Source organism: Vicugna pacos, chromosome 16, assembly GCF_048564905.1.
Source record: "Vicugna pacos chromosome 16, VicPac4, whole genome shotgun sequence".
Lineage (NCBI taxonomy): Eukaryota > Metazoa > Chordata > Mammalia > Artiodactyla > Camelidae > Vicugna > Vicugna pacos.
In genome coordinates this window covers 5,136,562-5,156,062 of record NC_133002.1, presented here as the reverse complement: position 1 = coordinate 5,156,062, position 19,501 = coordinate 5,136,562, and the positions used below count along the sequence as shown (strand labels likewise).

The 19,501-nt window shown below is 35.6% G+C and overlaps 1 protein-coding gene across 4 annotated transcripts in view; it reads right to left on the bottom strand.

The window, feature by feature from the left end:
• USP32 (ubiquitin specific peptidase 32) overlaps nucleotides 1-19,501 on the bottom strand; it is a 168,983-nt gene that overhangs the window by 13,981 nt on the left and 135,501 nt on the right. For all 4 annotated transcript variants that reach the window (XM_006213310.3, XM_015247173.3, XM_072940274.1 and 1 more), the window contains 11 exons: nucleotides 17,057-17,211; nucleotides 15,787-15,868; nucleotides 14,644-14,718; nucleotides 14,023-14,161; nucleotides 13,653-13,758; nucleotides 12,300-12,473; nucleotides 11,455-11,629; nucleotides 10,846-10,997; nucleotides 9,858-9,969; nucleotides 8,396-8,607; nucleotides 3,329-3,513 (listed from right to left, as the gene is read on the bottom strand). In XM_006213310.3, coding sequence (XP_006213372.1) covers nucleotides 3,329-3,513; nucleotides 8,396-8,607; nucleotides 9,858-9,969; nucleotides 10,846-10,997; nucleotides 11,455-11,629; nucleotides 12,300-12,473; nucleotides 13,653-13,758; nucleotides 14,023-14,161; nucleotides 14,644-14,718; nucleotides 15,787-15,868; nucleotides 17,057-17,211 — 1,567 coding nt within the window. The remainder of the gene's footprint in view (nucleotides 1-3,328; nucleotides 3,514-8,395; nucleotides 8,608-9,857; nucleotides 9,970-10,845; nucleotides 10,998-11,454; nucleotides 11,630-12,299; nucleotides 12,474-13,652; nucleotides 13,759-14,022; nucleotides 14,162-14,643; nucleotides 14,719-15,786; nucleotides 15,869-17,056; nucleotides 17,212-19,501) is intronic.

The following is a 19,501-nucleotide window of genomic DNA, read 5'->3' as shown; positions in this document are numbered from 1 at the left end:
AAGTGAGTGTCACATCTGTCACAGCAGTTCCCAGCTTTCCACATAACTTACTGATTGAATGATTATTCACAGAACATGCTGTCATGCCCATGCCATCATGTCAATGGGAACCGGATCAATGGTAAGTGAAAAATCCAGAGAGAGCGCAAAACCACTAGGGAGCACTCTGGCAGGGATCTGTGCAGCACCTGTCTTCTAAAGGCCTTCTTGACCTTTGTGCTCTAACAGAAACCTGGCTTTCCTGAGGACACTGCTTCCCATTTGCTTCTTAAACGCTGACTGTCGCCTCACAGATCCCAGGACCTGGAGGTGATACGGGTCTCCTCCCTACCCCTCTTTATCACTTCTAGATGGTAGTTCTCCTTCCTTCTCCTTCTAAAACATTCTGGTTTCTCTGTAGCATGAGCTGTTGAATTATACCTGCGATTCCTCCCTGGTAGGGACATCTCTACTTTATTCACTAAAGATTTTAGCGCCTGGTTCACTGTTGTTCTCTCCGTCACTTCTGTTATTACCCTTGGTGACTTCAACATCAATGTAACTTATCCAACGACACCAAGGCCTTCTCTCCTCCAACAATCATTTCCTCCATTCTACATGATCCACCCTCTCCAATGGTCATATTCTAGATCTTGTCAAACGGCTGCTGAAGGTAATGAAATGACGATAAGGACTTTGACACCTCCAAAAATCTCAATTTCCAATATTCTAATTTGCAGCAACCATCTCGTAGATTCTTGGATCACTTATTCAAAGTACCGCTACTCTAACAATTCTTTGACCCAGCAGAAACCTCTAAATCACTGCCCTCAAATCCTCACTTTCCTCCTTAACCACTGTCCCTCAAACTAATCACCTTTTGTATAGACCATCAACTTCAGGAATTTGTCCATTTAGTCTAAATTTTCAAATTTATTGACATAAACACTCGGAAAAGTAGAGAATTGCACAATGAACATCACCCAACTATAATAATCATCACCTCTTGACCATTCTTATTTTATCTATACCTTTACCTAGCCCCACTAGATTCTTCTATTTCATTTTTTAAAACTGTGGTAAAATATACATAAAATTCACAATTTAATCATTTTAAGTGTACAATTCAGAGGCACTCACAATGTTGTGCAACCATCTATCTCCAGAATCTGTCTTCCCAAACAGAAACTCTTTATTAGCAATAACAAATTCGTCTCCTCCCTCCCCTCCAGACTTTGTTAACCTCTAATCTACTTTCTGTCTACAAATTTGCCTATTTGAGATACCTCATAAAAGTGGGATCATACACTATTTGTCCTTTTGTGTCTGGCTTATTTCACTTAGTATAAGGTTTTCAAGGTTTCATGTGTTATAGTATATATCAGAACTCCATCCCTTTTTATGGCTGAGTAATACTCCACTTATGTATATACCACATTTTGTTTACCCATTTATCTGTTGATGGACTTTGGGATTGTTTGCACCTCTTGGCTACTGTGATGTACTAGATACTTCCGAATAAAATCAGTCGCATTTAATCATTTTCATTCATAAATATTTCAGTGTGTTATCTCTAAAAGATAAGCTTTTTTAAAAAGTGAAAGCAAGTTTATTTAGAGAGCTACACACTCCACAGACAGAGTGGGGTCTGTCTCACTCAGAAGGGAAAACGGCTTAGAAGACTACATATTCCAAAGGCAGAATTTGGGCCATCTCAGAGAGGTGAGAGGGAGAGAGACCAAGAGGTGTGGGGGTGTTTAGTTTACAGTAAAAGCAGATACACACTCCAAAGACAGTGTGCGGGCCGTCTCAAAAGGCTAGAGAGAGAGAAGCTCTTATTATCCTTTAAATGTCTGCAAGATAATCTTTTCTTTAGCCTACTTTAACCTGTGTGCCTTCATCTACACCACCCCACTAGCACAGTTTTTGCAAAGGTCTCCAAAGACTGCCATTTTATCAAATCCAGTGGTCAATTCCTAGTCCTCTTACTCAATTTATCTGTAGCATCTGAAACTGATCAGTCCTTCCTTAAACACTACTTACTCCTGATTTTCTTCTTCCGTTACTGGCTGTTCTTTCTCAATTTCCTTTGCTGCCCCTCCATCCATTATTCAACCTTTAAATGCTGGAATGCATCAGGAATTAGATCGTGGGCATCTTCTCTGACTCTTACTCTCTAAATAGCATCATCTGGTCTCAGGGCTTTAAATATCAACCCTTTGTTGATGACACTTATATTTATATCTCTAGGAAAGGAATTAAGTCATTTCCCACTTGAAAATACAACACACATCTTAAATTTAACTTGATTCCTGTCATTGCTTACCTAAACCTACTCCTTCTCCAGTCTTCCTCATTGCATTAAGTGGTATCACCATTCACAAACGATTGTTCAGGCTAAAAGCCTAGCTTAGATTTCTCCTCCCCTCATACTCTGTATCTGATTCATTAGCAAGCTCTGGGAAAAGCCCTCATCTAGAAGTCCTTTAATTCAATTAGATTTTCACTTCAAATTTAATCTTGCCCTACTGTTATTTTCACTAAACACAACTTTCATCAATTAAATCACTTATCTATTATTTGCAGTTTTCCTCTAAAATTTACTTACCTTAAACCTCATCCTAATCATCAAAACACCCCCGTACCATAACAAATAACCTATCAGCAAAAAGAATGTCTTTACTTAGTTAACACAGAAGCAGAACTCTCATTTGCACCATGATAGCAAGAAAATAATCTACAATTTAAATGAGATACAAATAAGACAACATAATCCCAAGGATTCTTAGAAGTAAATACATTCACTAATCCAATAGAACAGTGGTAAGAGGAACGGAAAGAAAACACAAGATGTTTATTTCCTTTACCTAGACTTATGAAATCATTCCATGTTAAAATGACATGGTATGGAAATAATCCAACTGAACCATCTGTTACGGCATGAGACTTTTCCAGAGTTTATGTATAGACATGCATAGTATCGCTCCCATTCTGAATTTCAGAGGGTTGAGATGATACAAATTTCCTATTGAATTCATACTACTTCTGTAATTACAGAAGCCAAAGATACTACCTGAAGCATTTAAAATACTAGCAGGAGAGATTTATTTAAGAGATCAGAGAATAAAAGGATTATTAGAAACTGGAAAGTCTAGGTGATGAGAGGAAGGTGTATGATCTTGCCTACTCAAAAGACCAAACCAAATGGTTGAACTCTATGTTCTCTGGATGGGTCTTCAGAGAGTGGTTAACCTGATATGGGACATGTACTATAAATCACACAGAATTCACATAAATTCTTCTTCTACAGTCTGGAAACCACAGGTCTAGGAAGATGCACTGAACTCACCAATCCTGAGCATGATTACTGGCTTCCTGAGGTGGGAGCGGGCTGGCTAATCGAGATACTTGAATCCAAACCGCATCATACAGGTCTTTCTTCCGGGTGTGCACAGTACATGGAACAATCAGCGGCATTCCAAAGAGGCTGGGGCGATTCTTCTGAGATGACAGGAAATACAGTTCTGTCCTCATCTGTGTGTACAAACAAGAGAGAGCTGAGAAGACAGGCCTCCGATTCCTCCCTTTTGTTCTTCTAAGACTGCCAACAGCAAGCATCACTACATTTTTAAATTAGTCACTACCACACTTCTCTTTATTTATGAAGAGAATGGTCATTCAAAGTGGGGTCATGGAAATGCTGAGGTATTGCCAATTCCAGAGTGGCTGTCTGTCTACCAGACTTGGGTTTTCAGCATTTAATATTGTCAGAGTATGTAGTTTTCTCTGATAGATATTTCTGACACAGACTGAATCATATGTAAAAAGATTAAAAATCATATTTTTAATTACATGATAGAAGGTAAACTTAAAATATTTTCTTTAAGTATGTTAAGAAGTCTTCTATATTTCTTAACATGGAGATACTGCACAGAATTAGCTTGGAAACAGTGGCTTAAAACAAAAGTTTAGTATAATAGAAAGGTTGATAGGAATTGCAGAATTATTCAAAAAATTGCTGCGCACTTGGACATTTAGTTCTTTAAGATTGGTCTTTATGTAGTAGAGAAGCTAAACCAACAACTTATAAATTCAGTAATTTTTAAGTGAAAAGACTCTCTTATTTCAGATTCTCAAGTAATTTATTCTGCTGTTACTCACTTAAGCTTAGCTAGTTAGTGATTTTAAGACACCAACTCATGTGTTGGTAGTTACATTATTATAGGACCCACAGAAATGTGGACAGAGTTCAGAACAACTTTTTAAAAAGATCTAAAAACTTAGATTACTTCTCTCCTTAAACTTCTACATTTCTTCCATTCCAGCTCTCAGCAGATGACTTATTTTGACTTACTTTACTAAACAAATGAGATCAATCAAGTCACTTTTTCCTCTACTCTTTTCAGTGTATCTCTTTTTTAAGCCCACACAATTAGCATGTTCTTGAAGGTAATTTCTCCCAGAGACCTCCGGCCCATACCTGCTCAGTTCCTCATGGGAAAATGCTCCCAGATTCTTTTTTTTTTTTAATTGAAGTATAGCTGATTTGCAGTACTGTGTTAGTTTCAAGTGTACAGCAAAGTGATTCGGTTTTATATATATATGCATAGATTTTTTTCCTCATTCTTTTCACCCCCGATTCTTTCCCATTATAGGTTATTACAAGATAATGAATATAGTTCCCTGTGCTATATATCCAGTTAATCCTTGTTGTTTATCTATTTCATTGTCTTTTTGTCTTTGTTTACTTTTTTATTAAAAGAAATTTTTTTTTGCAGGAAGGAGGTAGTTTTACTGATTTTTAGAGGAGGTACTGGGGATTGAACCCAGGACCTTGTATATGTGAAGCATGTGCTCTACCACTTGAGCTATACTCTTCCCCCTTTCTTATTATTTTTTATGTTTATCTGCTTTATATAAGGCATGCTCCCAGCTGTACTGCACCAGGAATTCTCCTTTTGCCCTCTCCTAACCATTTTTTTCTCTAATCTGAAGAAACGCACTTGACCTAACTGTGCTAATGTCTCGCCCTATTTCTTCACCTGGTCACACAGCCAGACTTTTCAGTTTTCATTCTTTTTGATGTCTCCGGCCCATGTGACCACTTCTTTCTTTCTTTTCTGAAACTGACATTCCTTTATTGTATCAATACAACACTATTATGTCTCCCTTTACTCTCTGAATATTCTTGCCTATGTTACCTATGTTACTCCTCTTCTTTTTCTATCTTGTAGAAGGGAGTAGAAGAAAAACTACTTTCAAAGTAATTCAGCCATGAGATCAAAGGGTCTGAAAGAAGAAAGTGGCAATGAAAATGAAGAACAAATGGTAAATTCAAGCAGTATTTTGAAAAAGAAATTAAAAGGCATAGAGATAGATTGAATATAGGGTTTTAGATGAAAAGGGGGAAAAAATCTAAAAACACTCCCAGCCTTTAGCTTTTAGCATGGAAGAACATAAATAATGGGAAAAAAAGAGCTGACCTGGGACAGACAGATAGTAAAATCAGTTTTAGGCATTCCCCATAGCAGCTCCTAGGTCATGAAGGAAACTACAAATGGGACTGGTTAAAAGGTGAACATATAGAGCTGAATATGGCTGTATGGTCCGATAATTAAAAAAACCTGTATATAAGAGTATTTATCTTTAGCATTTACCAAGCACTTTATATAACATATACATGATAATTGAAGAGAATTTTCTAAAAAAGATGAAAAAAAAAGCAAAACAAAAACAAACCAGAGTTCTTAATGTGTGATCTGATAAAGCCTAGTTGAAAAAAAAAAAAACATAGGGAAATGCATGAATCACCCCAATTATTTTAGCTGATGGGGCCAGTTCGAGCTGTGCCTAAACAAAATTCCAAGACACAAATATATCCCTTAATTCTGTAGGATGTTTAGTCACATTACCCTGTCTAGAACATGGTCCACAGAATATCATCCACATGGTCAGAAAATCACTTTAAGTCAGTGGTCACTAATTCAAAGGAGGGAAAAAGTACATTCCAAAGAATTATCAGAAAGCAAATAGCTATGTAATCACCAGTCAGGTCAAGAAACAATTCAGCCAGCACTCCAAAAGCCTTCCTCTTGCTTCCTCCCAATTATGAATTCTTCCTTCCTCCTAAAGGTTAACGGTTTTTCTTTATAGTTTTATATCCTATGCATAAATAAACAGTAAATTTCATTTTTCCTGTCTTTAAATGTTTTATTTATAAATAGAATCATATAAGTTGTATTTCTTTTGTGCCTGGCTTTTCCCCCACATTATGTTTATTGGATTCATTTATGTTCAGTATAATTATAAATCCATTCATTTTCATTGCTATATAATATTCTACTATATGACCACATCTCAACTTCCTTACCCTTTTTACTACCAATGGACATTTAATGGTTTCATAAAAACACAAGATGGAATAGTAGAATTACTTACTTTTAACTAGGAAACAAATTTTCCAAAGTAGCTGTACTAATTTACACTCTTCTTAGCAGTGTATTAGAGTTCCTTTTGCTAAATTATCCTTACCAGCGCTGTCAATCTGTTTAATCACAGTTATTCTGGTGGGTGTGCCCTGATATCATAATGTGGTCTTTAATTTGCATTTCCTGGATTAGTAACATGGCTGATCACTTTTTCAGATGGTTATTGGCTATTCGGATATCGTTTTTATAAAGTGCCTATTTTAGTACTAACCATTTTTTATTGAACTGTTTTTTCCTTAATGATGTAAAGGAGTTATTTATATTTTCTGGATTGAGCCTTTTTACTGGTCATATGAGTTGCAAACATCTTCTACTCCAAGGCTTGACTTTCATTCTCTTAATGACGTCTCTTGATGAAACTGAAGTTCTTAATTTTAATGATGTCTAATTTATCAATCTTTTCCTTTGTTAGTTAGTGCTTTCTGCATTCTATTTAAGAAGTCTTTCCCTAAACCAAGGTCATGAATATATATTCACCTTTATTATTATCTAGGGGCTGTTTCATTGTTTTGCTTGTATATTTAATTCTACAGTCCACCTGAAATTGATCTTTGTGTGGTGAGAGGTAGATGTCAAGTTTCATATTGATATCCAATTATCCCAGCACCATTTATCAAGGAAATTTTCTTACTGCTCTGCAATGCCATCTTTATTATGAATCAAGTATTCACACATGTGTGAACCTATTTCTGGGCTACTGTATTCCATTGGTCTGTTTGTCTTTTCACACCAATATCATAATGTCTTAAGTATCACTGCTTTATAAAATCATGATCTCTGGTAGCTCTGTGCCTCATGCTTTGCTCTTCTTCAGCAATGTCTTGGTTATTTTAGTGCTTTGTGCTACTGTATGTTAGAATCAGCTTTATCAAGTTAAACACACACAAGGATACACATACAGAGTTTGCATTTTTATTGGGATTGTGCATTGAATCTATAGATCAGTTTGTGGAGAACTGATATCTTTGAAAAATTGAGTCTTCTAATCCATGAACATGACCTATTTCTTCAAACATTTGAGTCCTCCTTAATTTCTATCAATAATATTTTATTGTTTTCTATGTAGATACTTTGTGTGCTTTTTATAAAGTTTATTTTTAGGTATCTACATTGTTTCTTGGTACTTAATTTTTTTGGATACTATGATTAATGATATCTGTAGTGAATGGTGGTCCTCAAAAAGATACATCCACATCCTAACTCCCAGAACTTGTGAATGTGACTTTATGTGACAATACAGGTTTGGATATGGAATTAAGTTGACATCATCCTGGATTATTCGGATGACCCCTAAATCCAATGACAAATGTTCTTATCAGTCAAAGCCAGGGGGAGAAGCAGCCCATGTGAAGACAGATGCAGAGATTGGAGTTATGTGGCCACAAGCTAAGGAATGCCTGCAGAAGTTGGAAGAGGCAAGAAGGATTCTCTCCTAACACATTTGGAGGAGGCACAACTCTGGTGATGTCTTGGTTTCAGACTTCTGGCCTTCAGAATTGTGAAAGAATTTCTGCTTTAAGCCACAAAGTTTGTGGTAATTTGTTACAGCAGTTTTAGGAAACAACTTGTCTTGCTCAAGAATGTTCTTCTTTCTCCCTTCAAAACAAACAAATTGTTCTCTAAAGGCAGCCATGCTTATATGGCAAAGAAGATGTACATACATACATGAACATATAGGAGTCACAAACTTTTTAAAGAAAGTAGTATTCAGATGCACCAGCTGTCCTGTGGCTGCTTAATATATGAGTGAGGGATGTCATTTCATACATAGGCCATCACGTGTGATACTAATCCTGGCTCCAATCACTTAGCACAGCATTCATAATGCATTGAAAGTACACACAATGAAGATGTTGCAAAGAGAGAAAATAACGTTTTATAAATCACAATGGCAAGACTAGCAGTAACTTGCCTAACATTAAACTAACCATTTTTCGATGGACTGCAATGATGTAGCCTGTAAAGGAACTGTCAGGAAGAGATGGCATATGACCATTCACCATTCCATTTGTGAAGTTCTTCTCAGTTCCACATGGCACAACAGTGTTTGGCATTCCATTGGGGATGAATATTGGTCGAGGCAGGTCCCCATTGGTGGTTAGGGTGAACATTCCATTTGTAGATGGGGAAGAGGAGAAATCTACAAATTTGAAGATAAGTATAGCATCATAAGCTTGTGGTACATTTATCTTTGCTCTTTTCTCAAATATCTTTGGGACCCAGACTACTGACAGTCTCTTTTAACAGAAGACAGGGAGAAATCATAGGTCAAATAATTCTAGACTAATTGGAAGATTTTAGTTTCAGATTCTATTTCTATAACTCACACTTCTGACAAAATGACAAAGCAAGAGCAATTACTGGGAAGAGTAAGTAGAATTTTTGCAACAACCTTTATCAGCCCCAAGATGTGACAGGAAAACAGTTACACTGCTTGCTTTCTTTTTCTTCTCTAAAAATTCATTTCTCCATTCCTCTAAAAATGTTCTAGGACAGCAATCGTAAGCCAGATGTTGCTTTTAAAAAATTGTTTAATTTTTTAAAGAAGAGTTTATTTTTAGAGAAATTTCAGATTCACAGCAAAAGAAAAAGCAAGGTAGAGACTTCACATCTGCCCCCAACACATTCACAGCCTACTCCGTTAACAACAAGTCCCACCAGAGCAAAACATTTGTTACTACTGATGAAAGACGCTGCTTTTTAAATTAAATTAAAGTGCATTTCCTGTCTCACCAGCTGCATTTCAAATGTGAATAGTCCATGTGACTAGTGGACCCTGTACTGGATGGCAAAGATTACAGATAATTTTCATCATTGGTAAGAGTTCCATTGTACAGTGATGATATAAACAAAAAAGCAATATTACATCATCCACCAACTCACCACCAGTACTACCTACTGAGTGCCAATGACAGGAGCCTCATTCTCTTTGAAGCCCTTTATAGTTTGGGAATGTACCTAATTACCAACAGTATAAAGAAGAATAGACAAATCCTAATAATGGCCAAAAAGATTCACTGGATGATATTAAATTATAGGCAATATCAGATGAACAGATTCCTTTCTAGTCATATTTATTGTTTTCTGACAGTGTACTCCTCTCAGACATCTGCTACCACGTTAGTATTAGATAAAAGAGTTAAAAGAGATCTGAATTCCAGTGGTAGTTTTAGCTAATAACTGCCTATCTAACTTAGTCACTTAGGTTCTCTGAATTTTGGGTTGCTCATTTATAAAATGAGGAATCTGAGATAAATGATCACCAAGGTTTCCTTCAGGCTCCAAAACTCTCTTACTCTAATATTGTTAGCCTAAACAAATATAAAAAGGATGATAACCTTTAGACCAATATTCAAAGAATCATGAGAGGGAGCTCTAGTTACGTCTTACCTGTCTGTACTGGACTAGAAGCTGAAATTGGAGATCCAGGGATGGGAATTTCAAATGCACACAAAAATCCACTCACTGAAAGCCGTACTTTCTGGTTGTCCTGAGGGAAATTCTATAGAAAAAGAGGCCAGATGAGAAGGGGGAGACGTTTCAGATAAAATGGAGAATCACCTCTCTGATATATGCGAAGCGAATGTCTTAAATGCTTTCATCAGTCAAACAAACAAGACATCTGAATACTTTTTTTCTAAAATAACTAAGATGAAAGCTTGATAAACGAAATGAAAAACCACCTTACTGACAAAACTACTCATCCTCTTCCATAGGGAGGAAGTCTCTTATAAGTGCCTTTTAAAATTCTGTCCTTCATCTCAAGAATCCCCACAGAGACCTCAACTTCTGCATTACATATGAAAAAAATATCAATGAGGTGGAAGTTTGTTTGGAAATTCTCAAAATGAATATAAATAATACCAATGGTAGAAGCTCAATTTAGGGCAGACAATATATTTATTACACTGCTTGTTTCTCCAGGTGGTATGCAGGAAGAAGTGATTTGTGTCACTTCGTCTTTACTTTCTAACTCCTTAGTTTGGAAAGTCCTGGTATACATATTCATAAGTACTAAAAGCACACATTCGTAATAACCTAAGAAGAACTCTATTAACAGTGGTAATACAGAAGAGCTGTCAAGTGTAGCAGCAGCAGTCACTCGGAACATCTATACTACAACGACATAGTCAGATCACTCCATATAGGCAGCGTGGGCTTACGCATGTTTCTCCTTTAAAACAAATACCACCATCTTTATTACTCTTTTATTCTGGTAGACAACCCTTAAGCTTCTCTGGAATGAAAAACCTGACAATTCTTTTTTCAGTTTTTGGTCTGTTTTATTATCTCCTTTGGCCATTTAACATAATAATTAAGAAAACTGTGATCTTTGAAGGAGGAATCAAGGGTTTCCTAGAAAGAATAGTAGTATCACCTTTATGTTGGAACCATGTACTTCTGCGAGAAGAATTTGTTCTGATTTAAGTCCACAGAGATCGCTCAGCTGTTTTTTTAAACCTGTGTACTTTTCATCCATATTCAGTCTTAGTCCATATCGTACAGGGGTAGTACCATCCAACTTAATAACTAGTAAAGAGGAAAGATCTTTTATCAGTAAAATTCAGGTTTCATTGAAAGCTTTACACTCGTGTGACTTAGAACTAGCAAACATTCCAGTCTAGGATTTTTATTTTATATGTAAACATCACAACAGATGATACTTAGGGATAATACTGAGTGAAATCATTATTTTTTTAATATTCATGTGATCCAGAAGTGGGAGTGACTTTGCAAGATCATAAAAAGAGTTTCTGGCATGCCTGAAACTAACAGAGGGCTCAGTGGGCACAATACTGGATCCATGTTCCAAATCTTTCAAACCTCAAATCATCCCTGAAATTAGATCACTAAATTATAACATGCTGACTACCAATCTTTAGGAGAATGGATTATAAACAAATGACTATACTTATAAGTTCAGGCTGCTTGAATTCAAGGTAAAAGACAATGGAATCAAATCATTTTTCAGAACTTTGTGACTCACCTGTTATTTCTAAATGCATATAACTGTCCATTGGTAGTGGCAAAGACAAAAAATTGAAAGGGTCAAATCGGACACTTATATGCCCACATGTCTTGCATTTGACTTGGGATCTTAGCTGCCCATGAAACAAATCCACAACAATTGATCTATTTCTCCTCAGGTGGTTGTCCCAGGCCTAGCAATAAAAAAGATTAGAGAACTTTTGTATCCCCTCAAATTAAAAAAATAAAAAATACTTCTCTGCAAATTCAAAGAAACTGGCTAAATATACTAGATTTAAATTTCAAGAATATAATCGTCACTTAAATCGTCACTTTACCTTAATCTTCATTTAAAATATAAAAGCTTTTTGTCTACAAATTTACAAGTCAGATATGTAATTTAAAATGTATTGCCTACTGAGACAGCAGAAACAACATAAAGTGAGTAGAGTATGATTCTTTCTGCTCAATCTATAAAACATTACATCAGATGGAAAATCTTATTTTTTTCTTTGTTCTTACCATGGTAACAATGTCCATTAAAAAGCAGATAAAATATGCTATTGGTCACTTTATACATTACTTTAACAATTACGGGGACCCCTGAAGTTCTTATGAATAATTATTCCTACATTCTCTCCCTAAAATTTACAATGTGAAAAGGTAACATTTTTCTATTTTCATTAAAGATGCTTCGTTTGGCACCACTACTCAAGAAGTAAGCAGAGAAATATAAATTCCTTCATTTTCACAGTGAAATTCTGATCACAGGATAGTTTAAGTTAGCATTTAAAGTTGTGTAACATACATTTGTGACCAGAACATTTTCTCTGCTGCTTACAGTAGAAACCGAAACTGACAAACCTCTGCAGCTACTTCCCAGTCTGGTCGACCATCACTGTCTTTCAGCTCCACATATGGCTTCTCATGCACTCGGTTGAGATCTTCATGAAGACCATCCAAGAGAAAAGCCAGAAGTTCCTGGGAGTCCTGTTGTTGGAACCCATTAAACCGGGGAGCATATTTTGCTATGGTCCACTATAAACATAAGAGGAATCAAACTCATTACTTGCTATCTCTACATCTCTCTCTCTCTCTCTATGTATATATCTATCTATAAAATTTAGAATGAACATGTCCATAATTCAATCAGAGCATTAGAAGAAGATAAACAGTATAGTATTTAGTCTGTGTCTAATTTCAGCAAATATATTTTGGATAATCATGAAAATCTTTCTAATCTTAATCTCAAATGACCTCTCCTCTCCCCCTCAGAAAGTATTACGGCCAATACTGTGTTCCAGTTTAGTATCATGTGAGCAAAGACTTCTTTAGGTACACAGATGCCATTTAAGACAGATAAGACAAATATTAAAACAGCATTTTCTCACACCAAAAAATTCCATTTTATTTCTAATATAGTTAACTTTTCTGGTCTTGTTGCATCCTAACTTGCAGGATAGCCTTGTGTTTAACTGTGAGGACTTATACTAGCTTGCAACTCTGGACAAGCTATTTAACTGCTATAAGCCTTAGTTTCCTGAGCCACACAGTGAAGATAGTAACACTACTTTATATTACAGGGCCATTTAGAAGATTAAATGAGTTAATACACACAAAGTAATTAAAATCGTAGCTGGTAAGTTGTAAGGAGCCAGTTTTAACCTATTATGATTATGATTATTAATGTCTGACCTAAAAAGCCTTTGTCTTGCTTTTAAAGATAAAAAATAATCCTAACTTCACTAAAATTCACCGCATATGATACTAATGTCAAATTTGTATCCATTAATTACATTCTTTCAGCTACCTTTTATCCCACAGATAAAACTAATTATCTTAGTAATGTTAAAAATGGATTGAGAATCATTAATTAGATTCAGAGGTCTACCTTGCAGTTAGAACACTGTTAATGGTGAAGGACTAAGAAAGAAAGGTTTACTGTATATACATGTAAGACACTTGATAAATTAGTAAAGTGAATGACGTCCCAAATTTAGACCGTACTTTTGATCTTTTCCTACCTACATCTACAGCAGTATTGTACATACATGTGAACAAGTAAAAGTATCTGATGTCCCGTTTATGTCTTGTGAAGGACCCCAAAACATTAAACTAAAACTAAAAAGCTAACTATAAAAAAATATGTAGAGAAAAATAATTACTTACACAACTGCCTAGGACTTAAATACCTTTATATTACTTTAACGTGCTTACCCGAAGCTTTAATGGGGCGACATTCTTTTGAGTTCCACTCCAAAGTTCCTGTACTAAATCCCCATAGCATTTAGCCATATGCCCCTTCATACCAATGGGATTTGTCCTAGAAGTTTGAGAAGAAAATTTGTTGCCAAAGATTCTTATAAATCACAATCACGTGGGCACAGAAATGCCTAGCATCTGTTTTCTCATATCAAAATATCTTTTCAAAATGAGAAAAATAACACTTGGTCCTTACTTCATGCTAAACAGAGCCAATAAGATTAAGACTTTTCTCTCCCAGGGTGAAGAAAGAGGAGATTTAGGTAATATTGTGTTTATATCAAAATTATAAAACTTGACAGGCCAATGACTCAAGAAAGATTACCTGTTGAGTTCATAAAGATGTCTCCCTGAGATAAAATACTGTGTCAGTGGCTGTGTGTTACTAACACACTGGATGCTTGAGTTCATGAAGCATGTGTTTCCCAGGTTACTCAGACCTGTGGCTCCCTTTTCTGTCGGAACTGGAACAAACAATATAAGAACATAAGCCTAGCTGTAGGAAGATGCTATAGACCAAACAGTTCCTTGTATTCAGTGCAATGATTTTAATGACTCTTCTAATCAGTTAAATGGAGCTAACATTTCTCTATCTGGTCTTGCAAGGCTAAACTAAATGTTTTTCATGGAGCATCACTGGCAATCATGGTATTTATGCTCATTTGTAATCTAGAAGCAGCAATGATTCTCTTTAATTGTTCTAACAGTTTTCTAAACTTCAAACAATTCTCTTCTAGTATCGTGTCTTAAAAAAAATGTATACTTATTTAAATTGCAAGGTTAAAAAGAAATCTGATGCTTTAGGAAAAGGGGAAATAAGGGGAGGCCTGATCACTTTTGAGCCAGAAAGCCACAAGCTGTTAACACCTCAATAGTGAGAGAAGGAAAAAAACCAAAAGAATAATTTTAAGATAATTTCTTTAAAAATAATACACTGGAGACTTACCCTTGTGTCTATCTATTTTACTACTGTTTGCTATAAAGGACATTTCCTCAGGCCAACTCATATCTTTATTTCGAACTGGAAAGACAGAGATAGCAATGTGTTAATTTCTTTTCCATTTAAATCATACCTACTCAATTACTTTTGTTAAAAAAAAAAGAAAGTTCTTATTTCTAAACCAGGAACTGGAAAAAAAAAAGTGAAGCTAATTTTAGTAACTGACTCTGAAACCACTTCAATTCTTTATACTGGGGACTTTGTAGTCTTTGGTTAGAATTAATCAGTAAGCTAATCCCTCAGTTACCTACCTGAAGTAAAATTATACTGAATTGGTGGGGGGTATAGCTCAGTGGTAGAGTGAATGCTTAGCATGCAAGAGGTCCTGGGTTCAACCCCCAGTACCACCATTAAAATTTTTTTTAAATATTAAAAAAAATTATACTCAACCATCTATAGGAGTAATTAAAACTCTTAAATTTAGTACGTTAGAACTATTACAATTTTTCTCACCTTGTGACAAATGCCAGAGTAATCTATTCATTTTCATACAAAGGCAGTTAACAATAGTTCATGAATCTTGATGAGAAAAGACACACTAAGTTTTCAATGACATGTGCATGCCAGTGTGTAAATCTATGCTTATACAAGTTAAGTTCTGTTGGTGAGTGATCCGTGTTGATGATTAATGAAAGCCTGAACCATTACCTATGCAAGAAAGTTAGTCTCCTTATTTATTATTTATTGGGGGGAGTTAGGTTTGTTTGTTTGTTTGTTTATTTATTTATTTTTAATGGAGGTACTGGGGATTTAAACCAGGAGCATGCTAAGTATGTGCGTTATCACCGAGCTATACCCTCTTCGCTAGTCTCTTTAACTCAGAAAGGCAGCTTGAAAATTTTAAGAAACTTGTAAACTTATAACTGAATTCACCTGTTTTCACCTACAGTTTTTCACCCTTGCCAGCCAATGAATATAGACATATTTATCTTTTAAAGCAATCTAAATAGTATCACAACAGGATCACATAAAGGTTTCATGGATTTTCATTACCATGAAGAATAAAATGATCAAATAACAGTTGGAAAAATTATAAAGTGGATTATCAGTGAGTAACTAAATCTTTAAATTCTTTCCCTTCATTTGTACCTTCAATTACCAGGTGCTGCTCATCCTGGATTTTCAAATATTCCAATCTATGATCCTCATCATCCAGAAGAGTAAGGTAATTCTGTATATGGAGGAGGAAATGTTTTTGTTAATTTAACTACTAATCTTGAAACAAATACGGATATAAAAATGAATGACAATTAAAAACGTCCTTGTAGTTATGTAACTCATGTGACATACTTAGTATATTATAGTCATTCAGAAATACTTATAATTTTGGTGGTAAAATGAGGGAAGGAAAATGTATACTTTGTAAACATAAACTATGGCTCTAAAACAGTTATATAGGATTGTGGGGAGACCAGAAAAGACTTAACACACATCAACCCAAAATTCATTGAGTTCAGATTTTTCTGAAGGGCTTACAGAAGCGAAATTTTTCTAATATGTAGTATGAAATTCAGTAAATGTGCTTGTGATCAAGATGGAACTTGACTGCTTACTAAGAACCGAAAATGTAAAACCAAATGTCAAGAAGTAGAATTATACATTTTTGTTGACGCTCACCCTGTCTAAAGTGCTCACAAAGTTAATTCATTTAAATCTTAAAACTACCCTAAGGGAGAAACTATTATTTTTCTCATTTACTCGAAGAAAACTGTGACAGAGAGTTAAGTGACTTGCCTTTGGTTATTCAACTAACAGATGTCAGAGCCAGGATTTAATTCTTGGCAGCATGGCTCCAGGAGCTATGCTCTTAACTTATGCTATACTGCCTCTCTATGGTGACCAAAGGAGGGTATGTATAAGAGAGAAAGAACTAGGGAATAGAGAACTGGTTAAAACTACTTATCATCCAATTTCACAGTACAATGAAAACATACTGCCCGTGTTAGGAAGATTATAAGCAACTGACAGCACTACCTCTGAAGAGAATGGAAGATGGAAGGGGTCAGAAGATGGGAAGGAAGAATTTTCACTATATACTTCTGTGCTGCTTGAATTTTTTAAAACATGTGTATAAGTTATTTTAAAACAAATCCAAAATGAACTTTATTTAAAAAAGATATTTGCTGTTACTTTATAATAATAATCTTTATAAGCTGGTACTGTTCACGATAATCAACGGTTATCATGGATTTCAGGTGACAAATATCTACACATGTGCATACAATACTTTAAAAGTTGAAGTTTCCACTGAGGTCCTAGATATGGGTTTCAGCATAATTACTGTAGACAAAACCCCCAGACTCATGAAATAAGGCTTTGACGCTTAATCAGGTCTTTTCAGGACACTGAGGCCTCTCACCTCACTGTTGTACAGCCACAGGCGCATGTCCTCCTCTTTGATGCGCAGCCTCTGAGACAGGTATTCATGAATTTCCTTGATGGTCTGCATCCGACTGAAACAGCCTGTGTAGGCCAAGACCCGCTTTAACGGCGCGTTCGGAGAAGGGACATTTCCTATGGTCGCGGTGACCACAACAAGGAAAAAGGCAGATGTGAGTATAGCAGTGCCCCCTCAGGAGTGGGAACCAGGCCATTTCAGGAAATAATGATGAAAAATGAGAATTACAGGTTTAATAATTTTATAATTAAAGAGGCTTTAAAGGAAGCTTTAAAATGAAGGTAGGAGACTCAAGCGTCTTTAAGAGTGAGACTTAACTTTGAAAGGGAGAACAAAATCATAGCGGCCCCCAAAATAAGAGGCTGTATTTGGATCCCCAGAAAAGTGGCAAATGTCAGTGGGCATTTGTATCCCGGCTGCCCTCAGCTGGGTCACACTCACCAGCAAAATCACAACTCAGTATAAGAATGGGGAAGATAAAACGGGACTGGATTTGAACTTCACAGACAGACAACTGGATTTACCTGATCCGCCTTCTTAAAATAAACTGTCTTGAATTATTAATTCCATCACTCTCATTAAGTGGCCCAATTACCTGGCACACTGGTATAATTACACAGGAAATTTTTACTAAAATTCTAAGTTGGCATAGACTCTAAATGGCCAAACAGAGCTTTAAAGCGAAGCCACGGGGCTTCTCATGACAAAAAAAAAATTGCCCTATTGAAAGGTAGTATGCGTTGGGAGAATCATATGGCCTGCTCACCCAATAAAAGGACAGCAGACATGACCTTGAGCTCTCAAAGGGCTCAAGGTGGAAACAAAGAGTGGCAATATGGGGAAAGAGTAAAGACTGAAGGAAGAATATATAAAGTCTAACTACATCCTTCAAAAGAGAAGAGTGAAGAAATGACAACAGATTATGGAAATCAAAAATAGGTTGCTAAGAAAATCTGCTAAACCCTGGTTTCAGCCAAAATCTATAGACAAAGGCTGTAGCTTAAAATGGTCATCTCTACCTGTGGAAGGTTATAGTCTACTGAGCAACCCAAAACAAAAACACATGTAATTCATCTAGGGTACAATTATACACTCTAGGTAGTTTTCCACCCATTTAATGATGACTTGGCTTTTTCCCTACCGTTAAATGTGCTTTGAGTCTTCACCTACTTAAAAAAAATGCAGTATTGGCATCATCTGCTTTTTCAGGGCTTCCAAAAAGAATTAACTCACCTAAAATTGGTTGAAAAATCATCTAACAATGACTTCTGCAGCCTTGTCTGTTGAAAAGGCTACGTTTAAGTCAATGTAACTGTGGCAAGGTTTGTATACCTGTCACTTCAAAAGGAATAACAGAGCCTAGTAAACAGCTGATAAATTGAGTAATGAGAAAGATGAAAATCACATTATGGAGAACAAAATGCAACTCTGATCAATTTTTAAACATCTAGCAAAGCAAATCATTTACTGTTAGCAAGCAGAAGACAATCCCTAGAAGAAAACAAAGAGCAAATTTCTCCAATTACACATCAGAGGATTAGTTATAAGATTACAGCAAGAAAGCATATTTTTATAAACTTCAAAATGATTAAAGATTGATTTCACAACTAATTAGCAAGAAATAAAATTTCAAATTAAGAACAAATTTGGAGCATAACTACCCAGTTCTAGGATTCAGAAGCATTTGCAAGTGTAGTGTCCAACTCAATTTCTACTGTCCTAAGCCACGTAAGAAATTTATTTGAATTCTAGACAGTTTTTGTAGCATTGCTCATTAAGCAGGCAGCCACTTATTATACATAATTTCGTGCTTTTGAATAGCACCAACAAACCTAGTGGAATTTACAGAAGCAGCTAAAATCTAGGATCAGCACAAGAGTTACAAAGAATACTTACTAAAAGCACAACAACACACCTTGCCTCTCATGTTATCTTTCAAAGAGAATTTTAAAAGATATGTGCTATGGGTACAGGAAAGTGAGGCAAATAATATTATTTAATGGAAAATTAAATCAAAAGTGTTTCATAGACATTCTTACTTCTCTGTTCCTTGATTTTGATGTTTTCCCCAAAGACAAAATTTAGCTAGGCAGAGTCCAATGCTTTATAACTCTTACCAAACAGTATGTATAAGAATCTCCACAGAATATCTGAATGTAACCTTTAAGGAAGACATAAAACAAACCCTACTAAATTTCAAAGGAAGGATTACACTTACGGGGTTGGTTTGGGTTCACAGGTAGTTCTTGTACACTATTATATTAATTATAGTAACATTCTGGCATTAGTAACACAAAGTCTGGGACTTTGTCTAAATGGATGAACTCATTATTTTTACTGAAGAACTATTTCAAATATTTGCAAAGCAAAAGCATAGAGCAAGTCCTGCCCATTAATAAAATTTAA